This window comes from Falco naumanni, chromosome 4 (assembly GCF_017639655.2).
Source record: "Falco naumanni isolate bFalNau1 chromosome 4, bFalNau1.pat, whole genome shotgun sequence".
Classification (NCBI taxonomy): domain Eukaryota; kingdom Metazoa; phylum Chordata; class Aves; order Falconiformes; family Falconidae; genus Falco; species Falco naumanni.
In genome coordinates, this window is record NC_054057.1 from 101936518 (window position 1) to 101955828 (window position 19311).

The 19311-nt window shown below is 41.4% G+C and overlaps 1 protein-coding gene across 1 annotated transcript; it reads left to right on the plus strand.

The window, feature by feature from the left end:
• Positions 1–2519: 2519 nt before the first annotated feature.
• Positions 2520–15510, plus strand: SEC61A1 (SEC61 translocon subunit alpha 1). The gene is made up of 12 exons (XM_040591353.1): positions 2520–2633; positions 4142–4209; positions 4898–4963; positions 5066–5144; positions 6691–6822; positions 7579–7688; positions 7918–8071; positions 8920–9080; positions 9726–9923; positions 10341–10532; positions 12135–12211; positions 13149–15510. Exons 1-12 carry the CDS (start codon positions 2627–2629, stop codon positions 13333–13335), a joined length of 1431 nt encoding a protein of 476 aa, XP_040447287.1. The 5' UTR covers positions 2520–2626; the 3' UTR covers positions 13336–15510.
• The last annotated feature ends 3801 nt before the right edge of the window (positions 15511–19311 follow it).

The window sequence follows — 19311 nt, forward strand, 5'->3', positions numbered from 1 at the left end:
CAGACAGCATGGGGGTGGCAGGCAAAGGGGAGGTAAAGCATGACAGAGTTGTGGTTGTTCCCTGGAACACAGGTACGGATGCTACAGCTGAGCATGACTGCAGGGAGCTCCCCACGGGCTGATCTTTTTGGGGAGCTACGCTGAAGCGAAAGGATACCTAACAGTATACCTATACTATGCAGAGAAAGAGATTATAGTGATTTCCTGAAGTATCGCAGACCTGAGCACTGTGGGGCACCGCACTGGGATCTATTTGCAGGAAGCTCCTTGCAGGGCTGTGGACTGTATCTATATTATATTTGGCACAAGGACTTCTGGTCCTGAACGGGATCCTTGGGCAGTGACGCACTATAACAATTAAATAATGATAGTAATAAAACTTGCCTACCCAGTAGTGTACATTTCACGCAAGGTGAGATGGCATCATAAGTAAAGCAGTTCTTCCACCTTGTGGTGAGCCAAACTGCTGCTGGAGGAGTTTGTACATCAAAAATCAGACTGCATGCAAACGCCATGAAACAGAGCCAGCACACAAAGGGCTATTGTTAGCGCAGGACCTCTCTTGCAGACCGATGCTACAAATCTTCACTAGCCCTGTTTTGTAAGGTCTTGTTTGTGTCAATGTTTGTGTGCATGTGTACACTTATACACGTGTATATAAACGAATAGTTTTGTAATGCCCTCTAGCGATCCCAGCCCACAGATGCTAGGAGACGTGGTGTAACAACAGCTGGTGTGTCTCTTTTATCTTCCTTGGTTAAAAAAGGCCTTTATTCAATGCAACGTGCAAGCTTTGACACCCTGATAAAATGTACCGGTGTGGGAACAGAGTGTGAGCGCATCACAGACATGGAAAATGTGATCTCTTTAAAAAGTGATTGTAGCCAGTTTCTGCAAGCAATGCCATAGAACGAGAACCCTTTGGTGGCAGTGAAAAATTAATCTGTGCTTCTCTCCTCATTTCTACTCTCTGTCTCTATTTTCTGCTTTTTACCTCCGGCTATTGAGGCAATCATATAGTCTTTGTTGTGTGCATCAGGGCACAATTCAACACAACTGGGTCCAGCGTCTACAGTCAGTTGCCACAGAGTAAAGCCCGATTTCAAAAGCAGTAATTAAATGTCAACTTTGTACTAATGCAATAGAGGTATATTGAGATATATAATTTTGTAGTACATGTTTTACATTTAGACACCTTTAGTCTTTATGGGTGGAATTCATCTCTTCTAACATCAGATGTGTAAAATACAGGTATCTGGTCTGAAGTGGTCACCTTAGTTCCCTCTATAATCAATACAGATAGATACTTCTGGAGGATAATTCATGTAATCTGAAAAAAGATGTGTAAAATACAGGTATCTGGTCTGAAGTGGTCACCTTAGTTCCCTCTATAATCAATACAGATAGGTACTTCTGGAGGATAATTCATGTAATCTGAAAACAGATGTGTAAGATAGGTAGAGTGAGTATTTCTCCAGGTGTCTCCTTCTGCCTTCATTGACCACAGAGTCTAGACAACTACCTAGACTAAAAGCAGATGAGCCATTTAGAGATAGATAAATCCATATTAATCTTTCTAACATACCAGTGATCTGGCATAGTGATGTTATCAGCACCTCTCACAATAGTTTGCCTTATTTTAATAAATCCAGCAGATTCTGGCATTTCATCAGAGGCTTCTGCCACCCCTCCCCTGGATCACTGCTGGCGGTCCCTTGCCCAGACCTCCACAAAACCACGGCGAGGCCTTCGCTCTTTTCTACCTGTTGGCACAGGTAAGCCAGGCACAGCACCTACATTAGTTAAGTCCAAAAGATCTTATCAACAAACCTCTGCAAGATAGCTTGGCAGCTGGGAAGCAGTTGCTTTATCTCTAATTAGAAATGGGTGGGTTAAAATCACTTTTGATAAACCAGATGTTTTGAAATAAGCTGCTCTGGACAAGAGCTATGCACAAGAATAACTGAAACATTCTCAGACCCATTGGCAGATGTCTTCAGTAATTCCTAGAGATTTCTCTAATTACATAATATTGCTATTTATATTATTAGAATATTATTATATTATATAATTATACTATATTATAATAATATATAATAATATTTTAAATTATTTAATTATTTAATTGTTATAAGTAATAATTCTAATTGTTATAAATAACAATTCTCTAATACAGTAATTCCATAAGATCTCTGCTAGCTAAAACCCCCTGAAATAACTCCCAACCTCACCGCCGCGGCCCTGCCCCGGGGCCGGGCCTACCCCTCATTAAGATGGCTGCCAGGGCGAGCACGACTACAACTCCCAGAAATCCGTGCGCCACTTCGCCATCTGATTGGTTTCCTAGACCCGCGGCTAGCCAATAAGCGTCGGGTCCCCCCGCCCTCCTTGGGGGTGTGGTCGCTCTGGCAGTAATGCATGACGGGAGTTGTAGGCTCCTTGCCCTGGGGGCAGCGGAGGGCGGCGGTAGCCGGGGCGGCCTACAGCGCCTGCGCGGCGGCGGCGGGGCCCGGCGGGCCCGGCGCGTGGCAGGAAGCGGAAGGGGGCGGCCGGGCTCTATCCCTGACGTGTCTCTCCGAGGCAGCTGCCGCCGCCGCTCGCTCTTGCCTCCCGTCCGGCGGCCGCCATGGGCAGTGAGTACCGGGGCGCCTCGGCCGGGCGGCGGCGGGCGGGAGGGGACGGGAGCGGGGTCTTCGCGGAGTGCGCGACGGCCAAGGTGCCGCGGCTCGGCCACCGGCTCCCTTTTCGCAGGCGCCTGGGGATGGGCCCTCCTCAGGGGCGGCGCGGCGGCCCGTTCCCCGCGCTCCCCTCCTGGGCGGCGGGGAGCCCCTCTGAGGCGCCGGGGCCCCATGGCCCTGGGGGCTGCCCGCCGGCGGCGGCACTCCCGCCGTGGTCAGTCCTGCGCCCATTTCCCTTCTCTTGTACAGAAGCTCCCTCTGGGTTATCCCCCCCCCCCCCCATCTCGCGGTGAAGGACCCGTGTCCTGGTGATGGCAGATGTCCCTAGGGAAAGGGACCTGGCGCTGCCATGCCCGGCGGCCAGGCCGCTCGCTTGGCGGGCACAGCCAGCCCCAGGCCCGGGTGTGCTTGTGCCGTGAGGAGGCAGGGAGCGACGGGCAGTCAGGCTGGCGATTGCTCATAACGCTTCCAATTACCAGAGTAAACTATAAACAGTGATCTGAAGTCTGGAGGTAACCTGGGTGAATGGCAGTCTTCAGTCTGCTACTTCGAGAAAGAGCTGCTTGAAAAATCATCTTAGTCAATTGGAATAGTATTGTAGTTGTAGGGGAGAATCACAATTTGCTTGAAGTTTAAAACCACAATCCAGTGTAACTTCAGGCAATTAATCGTTTGAAATGAAGTAAATAATTTTTATGGGCTGGTTTTAAAGTGTTACAAAACTGCCGCTGAAGTTGCTGCCTTCTACAGAAAAGTGGAAAGCCACCAGTAGTTTCAGATCTTCTGCATCATCATACACTTTTTAGTTCAGATCAGCCCAAAATATAGGTGCAGTCTGAGATTCATCTGAAGAAGTTAAGCATTAACTCCGTTCAAAATCAGATCTTTGCTCATAGGAGAACTTGTGACTTTGCAGATACCCTCTTCTTTTGTATGCTTATTCTAAGACTCAGACTTTTCAGATCAAAGGCTATGTCCTTTTGACTAGGAGGAGATCATTGCATGAGGTGTTCTGTAAAGTAACTTGAATTGTTGCTTATGACAGCATGAAGGAATTCTTAAGCCGTATGGCCTAAAAGTATTGTATTTCAGGTGGTGTATTTCTCAAATACCAGGTTAGGGGTGAAGCTATTATTAAATAAAAGTTCAAAGGTATTGGTAAACTCATGCAAAACAATGGCAAGGCGTTTTTTGCACTGTCAGTGTACTTGGTAAAATGGGAAAACTCTTGACATTTTTCTTTTTGTTTCCAGTCCATGCTGTACTTATACAGAGATTCAGCTAGTATGGTATATTTAGAACCGATAAGAACTTTTTAAAAAATCAAAACAATGATATACATTTGTCCTTAACTGAGACTTTTAATATGTAAAGTACATGTCCAAATTCAGTTTTACTTGAGCTTTTCCCAGTGTTTGTTGTATTTGTGTGTTCACTTTGTCTTTTAACTAATTTCCATACAGTAAAATTTCTTGAAGTAATCAAGCCCTTCTGTGTTATCTTGCCTGAAATCCAAAAGCCAGAACGGAAGGTAAGTTAATACAATTTTCTTCACAGGTTTGTATTTGTGTAATATAAAATGTTTACAGCTTAGTTTGCATTTGTGGGATTAGGATTTTATTTTTTTTCCTCTTCGGAGAATGGCAGCTTTAGGCAAAATTGTTTTTAGTGCAGGGCTTGTCTAGCACACCCTGTATTGTGGGTATTGTGGATACGGTTGTACAAGAATATGTTTGCTGGTAAATGCAGTTGTGCAGTTGTGGTTATGCCACAGCAGTGAAATGTTGAAAGCAGTACATACCAGAGTGTAAACTATAATAGTTTAAAATAGCAACTTGAAAATCTTTGCTTCTTCAGTTCTAATCTGAGGTTATTTGCTAAGATAAGCTTCTCTATTTTTTTTTTTCTCACCACAGGCTCTTTCTTAGAAAGATACAAGACTCATTTCTGTGAAAATACTAGAATTACCTTCCATTGACATAAGCTTGTCTATTTGGGTTAAAGTTTCAATAAAGCTTTGACGTTTTCCTTGGCCTTACATAGTATAAAAGGGATGAACAGTGAGTTATTTTCTTTAGGATGTCCTGTACTTTGTCCCTCACGAGAAAATCAAGTGTGCTTTAGCTACTATGAAAGTTTGCCTGATTGACTAGATCTGGTTATCTTGACAGCTTTATCATCTTTGGTTGCTGGTTTTTGGTTTTGTTTTTTTCCTTTAGATTCAGTTTAAGGAAAAGGTACTATGGACAGCTATCACACTCTTCATCTTCTTAGTATGCTGCCAGGTATGTTTCTTTCCCTTCTTTTTAAGGAAGAACTAAAATGTTTAAAGGATATTATGAAGTCTCTAATTTAATCCATTTTTCCTCTGTTGGTTGGAAATGCAGATTCCCTTGTTCGGTATCATGTCATCAGACTCTGCAGATCCTTTCTACTGGATGAGAGTGATTTTGGCGTCAAATAGAGGTATGGCCAGTCTTTCAGGAGGGTGGGGTTTTTATAGCTTGAATCAAAACATCTTTGGACGTGTTCTTACGTTGCACTCCAACAACGAAAATATCTGAAGTAGAGGGGCATAAGTCATTTTATGTATTATGTAAAATCATAATCCAGGGTGGCATTGGGAAAGGCATAACTTTGTGGACAAAATGAGTTTATGGTTGGCTGTGTGCAATGTTATATGTACAAAAATCAAGGAGCATTTTGGAGTGAAAAGGATTAGGGAAGAATTACCTGTATTGCTGCTGTTGCTGTCTTTTGTATATATTTCAGGTGGTTTATGTTTCAAACCATATTACATGAGTGCTGTTTTCTGGGTGACATCTTTGAGTCTGTCTCACAGAAGACTAAAATTCATGATAATTTATTTATAAAGTTCATAAAATAGTTTATGTTTTTATATATATGTAGGGTTTATATAGTATATATGGTTTAGATTATAAAAATAGTTTATAAAAAAAGCCTCTACATTTTCTTGTAGAGGGAATGGTGACAGTTTCTTGAATTCACTTTGTCATTATATATCATTTGAGCTATTTATTAGTTTATATCATAATGAGATGTGCCCATATGCATGCATGCAGCTTGGTGTACTCCTGAAAAAAGTTTGGGTTTTCCTGTTTAAAATTACAGATAATTAAGTGACTCATTGTCAAAGGCAGAAAGCAAATTCCTATCTTGTCCTGGTTTCAGCTGGGATAGAGCTAAGTTTCTTCTTAGTAGCTGATACTAAATCCAAAACACAGCATTGTATGAGAATCATGTTGATAACATACTAATGTTCTAGTTGTTGCTAAGTAGCGCTTATCCTAAATAACAGACTTTTCAAGTTTCCCATGCTCTGCCAATGAGCGGCTGCCTAAAAAACCAAGAGGGAGCATAGCCAGGACAGCTGACCCGAACTAGCCAAAGGGATATTCCAAACCATAGAACGTCATGCTCAGTATATAAACTGGGGGGAGTTGGCTGGGGGCCACCAATGGCTGCTTGGGAACTGGCTGGACATTGGTCAGCAAGTGGTGAGCAATTGTGTTGTGCATCACTTGGTTGGTTTTTTATTCCTTTCTCTCCCTCTCTCTTCTTTTCATTACAGTTATTGTTATTGTTGCTATTGTAATATTGTATTTCAATTATTAATTTGTTCTTACCTCAACACACAAATTTTACTTTTTTCCCCAATTCTCCTCCTCATCCCACTGGGGGTGGGGGGAGTGAGCAAGTGGCTGCGAGGTACTTAGTTGCCAGCTGCGGTTAAACCACAACTGTTCTGGATAACAACAGTCTTTTTTAGTGAAGGTGTTTTTTAAAAGGTACTAAGGAATATCACATTACTCATCAGACTGACTTTTAACAAGCTTCTGCTATTTAAACTTTTTACATTTGTGGAGGTTTGGAGTTTTATATTTTCTCCATCATGGCATAAAGGGTGGAAAAAAGCAGTTTTGAACTTCAGAGGTGCCTGGGTATGGTACACCCCATTATTTTCTTTTGTTGCTCTTCCTGTGTCCGTCAGGTACATTGATGGAGCTGGGGATTTCACCTATTGTCACTTCTGGGCTCATCATGCAGCTCTTGGCAGGTGCTAAGATAATTGAAGTTGGTGACACCCCAAAGGACAGAGCTCTCTTCAATGGAGCACAGAAGTGTGAGTAACAGCTGATATTCAAGGCTGATGTCCTAGAGTATCTAAACTTAACAAACAGAAAGTGTAAACTTACTGTGTGATGAATGTTCGAGTCGGGTACGTGGGTTTCTCTCATGCTGTGTGTTCATGTTATGCCACAGGTTTCTGTCTTTAATCAGCCTTTTACTGTCTGCTTTCTGGCTTGTTAGCTGTTTAGCTTCAGAAAGGTTTGAAAAGGAAAAATATCTGCGATTGGCACTGCTGCTGTAATCTCACCAGTTAAATTAAGTAATACGTAGACTGTGGGGACTGAACTTTTCAACTGTGTTGGACAGTGTTAACCTAGAAAAGTTACTATTAGGATGTTTGTTCTAGTTTCTACCTTGCAGTATCAAGCATGGCTTGTTCTCAGCAATAAGAGATCTCTGTGCTCAGTTGATAAATGGCTTTTAGAAAAATTTGAGTGTTCTTTAGCTATTTGATGCTGTATCGCACTATTTACTGATCTGTTCACCGGGAAAACAATTCATAAATTGCTACAGTAATATCATAACACCCTCAGTTTTCAATATCTAAAGCAATCTTCAGTGAAGTGTCTGTGTGTATTTGTATTTTTAGTGCCAGATTTCAAACACCTTACCTTTGAATTTAAACATCCTATGACAATGTATTCCTTCCCAGTTTTCTCTACAAAGAGAAAGTGATTTGTATTTCTCTAATTGCCCACTGACCTAGATGTCCAGAACAAATATGTACTTTTTTCTTCTTATTCCACAGTGTTTGGAATGATCATTACCATTGGACAGTCTATTGTCTATGTAATGACTGGGATGTATGGAGACCCATCTGAGATGGGTGCTGGTATCTGCTTGCTTATCACGATTCAGGTGATTTCTAGTCCTCTCTTGCTTTCCCTCTGAAAGGGTCAAAAAGTCCACCTTACGGACTGCCTGCCCAACATGCAGAGATTGAAGTGTGCCTGCTTCCTCATTCATGTGTGTGTGTGTATATATATATATATATATACACACCTTCCTTCTCTTTTAATACAAGTTACTTTTTTAACAAAATTTAAGAAAGGATGGGACTAATGCTGTATTTCTTTCTTTACTGTAGCTATTTGTTGCTGGATTGATAGTTCTGCTCTTGGATGAACTCCTGCAGAAAGGATATGGTCTCGGTTCTGGCATCTCTCTCTTCATTGCTACCAATATCTGTGAGACTATTGTGTGGAAAGCATTCAGCCCCACTACAGTGAACACAGGACGAGGTAATATGGCATAGTCTGTTTTCTTTACAAAATTTTTGTACAAAAAAGGCAAAATCTATTTTTTGCAGTATGTCAACTTAAATGGCAAACGCTGCTGCTAGCATCTTGGCTGTGTAATTGCCATGTAGTGAATCTTGTTAAATACAGCAAGTGCTCCTACGCAAGGTGCAACTACAAAGACATTTCTCTTTAATTTTGTAGTGTCTTTCAAGATATTTCCTGAACTTGAATTTCTTACGGTGCCTCCATTAAAACTCACTAGTGGTAGACTGCCATTGTATTATGGTTGCTTCCCAGCTTACTGACAAATATCATCTGTTTCTTTCTGCACCTTGCATTTTTTTTACTCTTTGCCCCAAAGACCTTATTCTCCGAATATTACAGAAGGTGATTTTGTTTGGTGCTGTATAATAGAAAACATAACTGAGGTTATCGTATTTGCTGTAATGCAAACAATAACTTGTGTGTCACTGTGAATGATACTAGAAAGCATGCTGCCTCTCTCATCCGATTTTTTTGTTTATTTGGTGGGGAGGAGGAAAAGGGGTAAAGACCTTAGTGAATGTCAGTATTTCTGGAGACCAATAAAATTATCTCATTTGATCATTGGGTTATGATGTAGTTTCTAGGCCACTACAGGGAGATTTAAAAAACAAATCTTGGACATAATGTAGCTGATACGAAGGATGGCAGTAGGAAAAGTCTGACAGCATGCTCTAGATGCAAGAGACTTGGAGATATATCCCATTCTGAATCCTCTAGTTCAGAAATATACCTAATGGGACAAAGCACTGAAGTTTGGAGATAATCACAGCACACCTAACTTGGTTTTTCTTTTCCTTTCCAAGGCATGGAATTTGAGGGAGCCATCATTGCTCTGTTCCATCTTCTGGCTACTCGTACAGACAAAGTCAGAGCTCTTCGTGAGGCTTTTTACCGTCAGAATCTCCCCAACCTTATGAACCTGATTGCCACCATCTTTGTCTTCGCTATTGTAATTTATTTCCAGGTCAGTTGGAATAAAGAGGCCTGTGAAACTGTTGATGTGGAAGTAGATCTGTAATCTGCTTCCTTCTATGAGAAATTGTATTTTCACTTTCTAGTGCCTTCAGAAGACTCATTTTTGTACCTGCAACGTTTGAATGTTCATTTGACACTAGCTTCTCTTAATCTTATGTAGCCACATAATAGACTTCAGACCTACTTTGGTCACTGAAAAAACCCCACATATGAACATGTATGTGCAGTATTGTCTAACCCAAATGCTCTTGCTTTTTACTGGAAAATACTCTGAAGTCTTCAAGCCTGTATGTCTCTTACTGTTTGTTGCAGCAAACTGCTGATGAATATAGAAGGTTTTAATGTTTCTTTTCCAGCACACCATGTTCAGTCTTCTTGAAACTTCTGATTTCTTCTGATGTCTGTGTCTTTCCATGCCTTCTTATATGTGTGTGTTTAGACAGCCCTGCAGGCTTCCAGGCCATTTGCAGAAGTGTTCACATGGATAGCCTTATGGGTAGAGTATGTGTAGTTGCACAGAATGATTGCAGGGGTTTTTTTCTGTTGCTGTCAAGGAATTGCAGTTGCATTTATGACCTGTGGTATGGGTTCATGCCCAGTTGTAATGGGGGACTTTCTTTTGAAAACTTTTCAGGGCTTCAGAGTGGATCTTCCTATCAAATCTGCTCGCTACCGTGGCCAGTACAACACCTACCCTATCAAGCTGTTCTATACCTCCAACATTCCCATTATTCTTCAGTCTGCCCTGGTGTCAAACTTGTATGTCATCTCCCAGATGCTTTCTGCTCGCTTCAGTGGCAACTTACTGGTTAGCCTGCTGGGCACTTGGTCTGTGAGTATTCCTTCTAATCTTGCATACAGCTTTATAAGACCACCATTAAAATGCATGGTTAAAGAGATGGTCTCTAAATATTAAGGCACACTTCTACAGGTGGTCATGTGCACTGAAATTAGTCATTTGTTTAATGGTAGAGTATGAGACCAGCTGTCTTGAGTGTAGATGTTAGGTCTCCATTTAACTTTTACCTTGGACTGTTCTTTGCTGTCCTAGGTATTTTTGCTGTTCGTTATTGTATTCAATTTCCGCTTTAGAAACTGCTTGTCATAGTAAAGTTGAATCTCTGTGTGCTGCTGTACTGGTAATGATACACAGTGATATGAAGGTGATAGAAATCCAGACATAGCCTAATGGCTAAGAAATAGTGAGGTCACCTAAGTTACTAAAGAACAGGTGACTTCTTTCTTCTAGGACACGTCATCTGGAGGCCCTGCTCGTGCTTACCCAGTTGGTGGACTTTGTTATTATCTGTCACCTCCAGAGTCCTTTTCTTCAGTGTTAGAAGACCCTGTACATGCAGTTGTTTATATTGTATTTATGCTGGGCTCCTGTGCTTTCTTCTCCAAGACATGGATTGAAGTCTCTGGCTCCTCTGCCAAAGATGTAAGTTTTAAATGACAAATTGTGTAAGCTTACGTGATGAGAACAAATGGGCTGTTGTAGGAATAAGACTGACTGTCTTCTGAAATAGCTATTTTGCTGGTAATCTTGGTAATATTTATTGTTTGTATTGACAGTGACTGTGTCTTTTTTTGTAAGTGGGGAGGATGGGGGCAGAATGGGGGTAACTTTTTCCCTGTTTTCTTTACTGCTTTTTCAAGAACAGCGGCAACAAAATTGCTTTCATTGGCATTAGGAAATTTTCAGCATTCCTGTGTAACATCTCATCAGTGCGAGGGCAGGCGAGGTAACAGGAAAGGTAGAAACTTTCTGTGCCAAATAACAGATGCGCTGTGTACAAGGCAGCTGCCACTTAACTTCCAGGTAAAGCTTGAATACCCATGCCTGGCATAGAGAATTCTTAACTTCTTTTGGGGGAAGATTAACTAGAGGTTGTTATTTTTAATTTGAGAGCACTGATAACAGAGAATATAGTGCAGCGCATTAATGTACCTGAGCCTAGCTTCTCAAAATTTCCATTTGCTACAGGATATTTGATATTCAGCAACTGTATCATTCTGAAATTGGAATTGGAAAACAAGATGGAAAATAGTTGTCATCGTGGTATGTTTGTATTGTGTGGTTTTGGGTAGGAAATCAAGCTTGGCAGCCATATGGAATAGCTTAATCCATTCTTTAACAAATATGTAATAGTTGCACAGTTACTGTAACAGCGTGAGCACTCTCTCGTTTTGGACTTGAATTTAGCTGCTTGTCAGGCATGCAGGGAGACACTCACAGCCATGTATAGCCAGATTTTTATTTCAGTATAAACCAATGTACAGCTTTTAACACTTTAATATACTTTCCTCATACTGAATAAAATTATTTTAATTTCACGTAAACAAGGCCATATAAAAATTGGTGAATCATTACTTAAATGTTCACTATATGTGGAGGACTGGTAGCTTAATCATCTGAAAGTGTGTTTTCTCAGTACATTAGATTCAGTGACAAGCACCTTTAGAAGGTCCCTTGCTAGAGTTTGTTACCCTTTGTTTTTAGTGAAATGTTTGCAGGGCTATATATTGTAACCCTGTGCAATTGCAGAAACCCAGTTTAAGAATAATGTCCCAAGAAGACGTTCTTTTAAATGTACGGTTTTTAATATGGCCCCACAAACTGTTTCCCACATTCATTTGGACTAACTGAAATGGTGTGGATGCTTTATAGGATTGTTTTGCTAACATCTACTAAACACTAATCAGGAGAAGGGTAGGTGGCAGAACAGGAACTGAATGGTGTATATGAAAGCCTACCAATTTCCAGAGTTTCCTTGTCTAGGTAGGACTAGAATTATCCGAAAAGCTTTGTGTAATTGAGAGTGTGGAAAAGTGCCTGTGACTGCAACCTATCTGAAGTTAAAATACTGGATATTTTAAACTCAGATGAATAATATAAAAACCGAAACAATACCAAAAAACACCTAAACACACCACCATTTACTGAAATGTCTTGCTTCTGTTTTCCTTCCCGTAGTACTGAGTTCCATGGCCTTGGCAAATAATGCTAAACTTACTTGCTCCATTCCTTGATTGAATACAGGTTGCCAAACAATTGAAAGAACAGCAAATGGTAATGCGAGGCCACAGAGAAACTTCGATGGTACATGAACTAAACAGGTGAGCTACACATTTCACAGGCTGTTTATGCAAGGTGTTATGGGGGAAAACACATGGCAAACTTTGCTTTGACTTCCATTTTCTAGATTCTAGAACAACATTCTTCCAGCTTCATAACGTGCGTGAGACGCAGAATATTGTCTCGTTAATGGAAGGGTGGTACAGTACAGCATATTCTCGTCTTACAGCTAAGAGAATATGCCTTTAGTTCTGGGGGTTGTATTTTCCTGTTCTTACTTCTTTTATAGGATAGCTAATAATGAGCATTTGAATTTACTTCACTACTTCAACCTGATGCACAAGTTGGGTTTTTTTACTGTAATTTTTAATGTGTTATGTCTTGAGTACTGTTTTCATGCAGACCTTGCTTCTAGAACAAGTAGTTACTTAAATCTACAAGGTGCAGAGGTAGGCAGGGGTCAGCCTCTAGGTTTTCTAACTGCAGAGTAGGACCTATTCATCCTTCATGTTACAGAAAAGTTATCTTAACTTTAGATTTCAGTCGTCTGCAAATGAGTTGAAGAGCTAGTAACCATAAGCTTAATCTGTGTGCTTGATTGCATGGTAGACTGCAATACCTTCTCTTCTTAGCTTAGCATTTTTTTTCCCCTCAAATTGGGTTCAGCTTTTTATTTCCTTACCTGGTATACTGGCACTATTGCACACTTCTTGCCTTGTATTGTGGACCCAGGAGAGAAGGGAGTATTCTGCTATTGACTCTTTTCCTTTCATCTAGTTTCATTCTTGTTTTTTTACCTACCTGGTTAGATTATCTCTGTAGTGTTCTTTCTGTTCTCAGTGGGACTGGTTTTCTACAAAAAAATCTGCCTCTAATTTAGACACTTCCCTTAGATCCCATATGCCACTAACCCTAGAATATTTGTTAGTATCCTGAGAAAACCTGGCACCTTTTCTATTCTCATTTTGTGTTTTACAGGTACATCCCAACAGCTGCTGCGTTTGGTGGTCTCTGTATTGGCGCCCTCTCTGTGTTGGCAGACTTCCTTGGGGCAATTGGGTCTGGAACTGGAATTTTGCTTGCTGTCACTATCATTTATCAGTACTTTGAAATTTTTGTAAAGGAACAGAGTGAAGTTGGCAGTATGGGAGCTCTTCTTTTCTAAACCTAGCTTCTCATGGACCCAGGAAAGAGGGGAGGAACATTCTCAAAGTATAGCCAGTCAGGTGAAAAGAAGTAAAATAAACTTGATAATGCCATTCTATAGGAACACATATTTTAATAATGTTTCCAAAGCGCATTCCCTTATGTTCAAACTTTTCTAGCATACTGTTTGCATTTTATAAATTGATGAGGAAATATGTACAAAATATTTTTTTTTAAGAAAGTTGTTTGTTAATTATGTATTAGGAGAATCAGCTTTCTGAATTGGATTTAGTTCAATGACTCTTGAAATTTTTTTGGAGCCCCTTTCAAATTTAGTATACCTGAAGCTTTTACAGGTTTTAATAAATGTTTGTTAAATGAATGTTTGGAAGGGATTTTTTTCCATTTAACTTGTTTTTGCAGCTCCTTTGCAACGGTGGTCAGAAAAATCTCTCCCTCTGATGCTCAAGTTCCATAATTAGTTATAAGCACAAACAGTGTTTAATATGTTCAGGTTTGTGTTTGGGGTTGTTTTTTCAGTATGGCAGATTTGGAAGGCAGTTGTTTCTTTTTACTAAATGATATCTCTAACTCCAAATGTTTTGTCTTGTAATCACTGCGCTAGACCTTGTCAGATGTTGAATATTGGCTTGAGACTGTTGTCAAGTTTCTGTATAAGGTGGGAATGTGTTCTTTCCCACCACCCCTCCTCTATAAGCAGAAAACTCAGGTCAATCTAGATTCTGCCAGAGTCTGTGCCTAAGAGTTGCAACTTCAAAACTTGGTCATACTGGCAGCTTTGTAAAACATTCTAATTAGTTTTCATTGCCATTAGTGGTAGTTCTGATGCTAGCTGAAAGAAATGGATGTTATGGCTGCTTAGATGCAAATCTGCTTGTGCTCTTTGCTAAAGCTAAGTTTCATTGATATAATTAATTCTGGTCTTGTAGCAATCAGGATGTTATCTGACTACTCATACCTAGTGAATTTTGAGTCTCATTGCCACAAAGGAGTGTGAAAAGAATGTGTGCTACTTGTCTATTTCTATAGGCCTAGATATGAGACCCTTGTCAGATAACTCTTGTAAGTTGCTTATGTGGAAGCCTTTTCCATCCTATAATGTCATTGATTCAAATGGTGCATAGAAAAGTACCTTTTCAGAAGGTATTGGGACTCCTGTTTTTGAAGATCACGCCTTCAAATTGGAGAAGTTACATTATTGGCTTTAATGGACCAGAATAATACTTAATTTTCCATTTTAATTTAGATTGTCAGTACTAATCAGGTGCCTAGGACCAAATGCAAATATCTGTGTACGAGTCTTGTAAATACACTTTTCCTCAATCAGTATTGGACGACATGGAAACCAGAATGAGGAGTTATAATATTGGAATGTTTCTCTACACTGCATCAACATGCCTTCTGTGCATTTTGGCATGTTCGGCTAACAGTATATGAATTACTGTTTCTGCTTGGCGTGTCGGGACTCTTACATACCCAAGGAGCACGGATGACATCCAGAAGCCCTTGTTAATGCACTGAGCTCAAATACCAAATGTGTGAGAAATCTGCAAATTCGGGATGAGATACACCTATCAATCAAAGTGAAACTCCTGGGGTGAGGATCACGATTGGGAAAGGGACAAAAAGTATTAGGATAAAGTACCCGTGAAATGCTCGCTACCAATCATTCACTATTACTTTACACTGTGTTCAATAATTTTCCTGTCTTTTGTAGAAAGTACTAGCATGCCACAGCACCATTTTGATGTGAAATAAGGGACGGTTAATAAGTGACTTTCAAAAGAGAGGGAAGGAGCGTGGTATGGTTCTTCTGCTTTGGGGATTTTGTTGTTGCTGTTTGTTTTTTTTCCAGGAAGCCCAACACAAATTTTGTTTTGAAATAAAAAGGACTCCACTTTTGGGCCCACAGCTCTGGCTGGGCTGGAGCTGTACTTGTATTTTTGGTCATATCTGTTTGGACCGGTTGCAGTTTAGACCATTAGCTCTTCAGTGTCTAAGCAGCACTTGTTCTATGCATCTGTACTTCTGTTGTCTAGTGGTGAAGTCTTTGTTATCAAGCAGCTATGTCCTCAAAGCAGGACCTGCTGGTCATACAGCGGACGTTCACAAAAAAGAAATAATACCTAAACAATCTGCTTTATAAGGAAATAAAGTACATCTTTGGAGCTAATGTTTGGCTTTTGGTGCTTTGAATACTGTTACGATTCTAACACTTGTTAAGTAATGTTGCCTGCCTACAAGACTCTGAGTGGTCCCTCTCAGAACAGCTTGTTTAAGAGTGTCAGTGTAAAATAAAGACTAATTGTGTGTACTCCAAGGTCTTCTCTCAACAATAGGTTGCCAAAATAACAGAACCTTACCCATTCCTCTGGGCTTTCCTGTTCCAGAAGAATTGTAATTCAGAAGGCATTTCACAGGCAAATAGTGGGAGAGTGAGGTAATGATGCATCAGTTTTAACAAAAACTGTATTTCCATATGAAATGCGTGCCGGTCTTTTTGTAGCATGACTTTAGTAACAGGAATTAATTGAAACAACACAACTCAAAGCTCATGATACTCCTAGTATTGTTTTGCCCTCTGAGTTTTTAAACTTAACTTGGAGTAAGGAGAAAAAAAAAAATTCCTCCTGACTAGAAATACTCTAGTACTTAAAAGCAAATTTATGTAAAATACTGGTACTGGGTGCAAGAACTTTGTCCAAGATGCTGGTTGTGTATGAACAGCATTAGTCATTCTAAACAGCCGCGTGATTTCTCCCTTGCTCTTTTACGTTCCCTCGGGAAACTTGCGTTAATAACTGTGGTTGCTGTAGGAATATTATGTTGTTGCACGTATGATCAGAGAAGTAATTGAAGTCACTGTAGATGAGTTATCAGCAAGTCAGCTAGGTGAAATACCAACACTGAGGCAAAGTCTGAGATCCTCTTTCTGCTGGTAGTATTTCAGTGCAAAATTATTCGCACAGCCTCTTACACGCTGTCGATTTCATGTGAAAGCTTGTGCCACAGCACTGAAGTGCCGAGTGTTTGATTTTGTCCCCATCACCATTATTCATGAGGCCTTAAAAATCATCCGGTTTATTTCTAGTTCACTAATTCCCAGGGCCTATCTCCATATAATTTTGAGATGGTAAACAGAGAGACTTTTTTTTTTTTTTCCTTAATTCCTTGAACGTTTTGTTTGTTGTTGGATATTTTTTGTTGTTGTTTAAAAACAAATTCCCCTTGGCTGCAACTGTAAAGGTTGTTGCCTTACTCCAAAACATTTCATGGCTCTGCTCCATCGATTTCTTCTGGGGATAGCCCTGTCCCTGTACCGTAAACAGTCTGTGATTTGTGAAATAGATTTCTCAGCCAGCTTTCAGTAAAGGAGGAAGCCGAGTGGCCTAGTAACCGCTTTTCCTAATTATTCTCTCTTACAGCAAGCGATAACAAGCTTTAGGCAGCCTTCAATTTGACCACCGCTTTGGGGAGTTGTGTGCAGGCTTTTGTAAGCTGCTGTTTGCTTACCGACGTGGTGTGACACACTGACAGGTCCTCAATCAGCCCTCGCTGCCTGGAATACTGAAGCTGCCTCCTGATGCCCAGCCGGGTGCTGAGCGGCCGTTCGAGCCCTGGTGCGCGGCTTCCCAGCGACAGGACGGCGCGGGCCGTTATCACGAGCAGAGTGCTTTCAGGGAAGGTGTGCAGGAGAGGGACACCGATGACATTTCTGAAACTCTGTTTTGCTCGGTACGCAGCCTCCGGCAGCTCTCCCGCACGGACCCCCAGCCTCCGCCCGGCGAGGTCAGGGTTTGCACTGCGGCCAGGGCCGGCGGCGCTGCTGGCTCCCTCCCAGCGGCACCGGGAGATGTGCAGGTGTTCAAACAATGCCTGCTTGTTGTGGGGGGCCTGGCTCTGGGAAACGCAGCCCCCCCCCCCCCTCCCCCAGCTTCGCCAGCCCTTCCCGAGGATGGCTGCTGGCACACGGAGGGGAGCGCTCGCCCGCCGGGTGGCAATGTTACGCTGCGATTCGAGGCACCGGGTTCAAGGCAACTTGGGTCGGTGAAGTGCTGTTAAACCTGCTCCCGGTGCACGTTCTTCCCTTTGCTGCGGTGCTGGTGGCTGTCATACAACGTCAAAACTCGGGAACAGAGTTAGCCAGTACTTACTGCACGGTATTGTATTGTATTCTTAGAACTGGCACCAGCACTGAGGCTGTTTGAAGCCGAAATGCTGAAAATGATCGCCTTCTGTTGGAGAGTTTATAATAATTAGAGTATTTTCTAGTATTTTTCAAGCACGCTAGGTGTCAAGGGGCAGTTGCTGTTACAGCCACTTAGTCGTCTGCGTATGGCTACAGGATTTAAGCCTAGACTGAGACAGTTTATGGGATTGGAAGGAAGACCCATAAAAGAAGCATTTAAAAACAAAATCAACATCCTAAGCTGGGGACCTAATTAGTCAGCTAGACTTTAAGCTGCCGTTTTATAATATGTGACTGGATGGATCGGCTAAAATGGGAGCTCTTCTGTGGGCCAGGTTCTAGCAATCCTCTGGCTATTGCTAAGGTGATGCTAGCCAAGCTGGCAGCGCTTGGGAGAAAGGAAATACCCTGACAATTGGCACCTCCTTTGGCAGTTGTATGAGAGGGGCCAGAGACTGAATGAGCACAGACATGATACACTTTGTCATCGCAGAGTGGGCTGTCAAGGTCAGAGATGGGATGTCTGCTCTGAGACATTTTTTTTGTTGGAGAACTGGAAGACTGGGCCAGTCAATTTTCCAGCAATACGAATACCTGAGAGCTTGAAACAGAGGGAACAAATAGAACAGTTAGGATATAAATTTTTAAAAAGCTGTTTCAGACATTTTTTCATATTGCTTTGGAGAAAATCTGGATACATGGCACATATCAAATCCCAGATTCCCCTTCTTATATGTTAAGTCTAAAGAGGATGATTCTAAAAATGGTGTGAGCAGTGTTGGGGGAATATTAGCTATCTGAAATCTGAGATGAGTATTATCCACTTTAATCTTCAGCACGTCTTTAGCCATTTGATGTTCTTACAGCTCTGATGTGTCTCTTCCGCCTGCCTGTGGTGTGAAGCTTTAAAAAAGAAGGCAGCTGCAGACATAAGGGAGAAGGAAACAGTAAGCAGAACGTTTTGCATGATTAACTTCACTATGGAAGTGTGAATTTTCTATTTGTTTAAATAGCTTTATCTTTTGGCAATGCAAGAACAAGGAATTGTTGCTGCTGCTGGATTCCCAAGGGCTGCAGAACTATGCCTAATGCATCTAGAGCAAGGGCTTGCCATGACCACAGCTGTAGTCATTTACACAATGGTGTGGGATTGCAGCGCTCAGCTGCAGCCAGTAACTGGTGGGTGTGTGGTGAGAGGCCAGAGCTCCATGAAGGAATTCTGGGAAGAAGTAACCAAGGCGGTGAGGACACGTATCCTTTTGAAGCCAGGATGTACTTGACGTGAGTGTATCTAAGAATGCTCTTGAGCTCCAGGATTTTGATGACTGCTGACAACAAATTGTGAGTGTGCTGTGCTGATGGGGGTGGTGATTAAATATTGCAAAGGGGTAGCTGCCTACTACATCTCCCCAGTAAAGGGAAAGCCCAGAATACCTGGGTACTATAGAAACTGATGTTTTGTTTAACCTTGGTATCCCAGCCTGACCTGGTGTTCCCTTTTCACTATACAAAGTTTTCTTAATATTGTACAGATGCAGAAGCTTGTAAGATAGGGAAGCGTGTTTGCTAAAAGTGCTTAGAAAAGGAACTAATTGATCTCAGACGTTTGAGGATGGAGCTTGAACTGGTGGTCTTTGTCATAAGAAGAGCTTTTTTTTAACCTGGCCCATCTTGCTTTGAGTAACTCTTGAAAGCAGGAGAGATTTACAAGTGGGGTGAGGGCTTTAACCTTTTTAGGTAGGTAGAAAAGAACTGCCTCTTATTTCAGCACCTCCTATTTCTTAA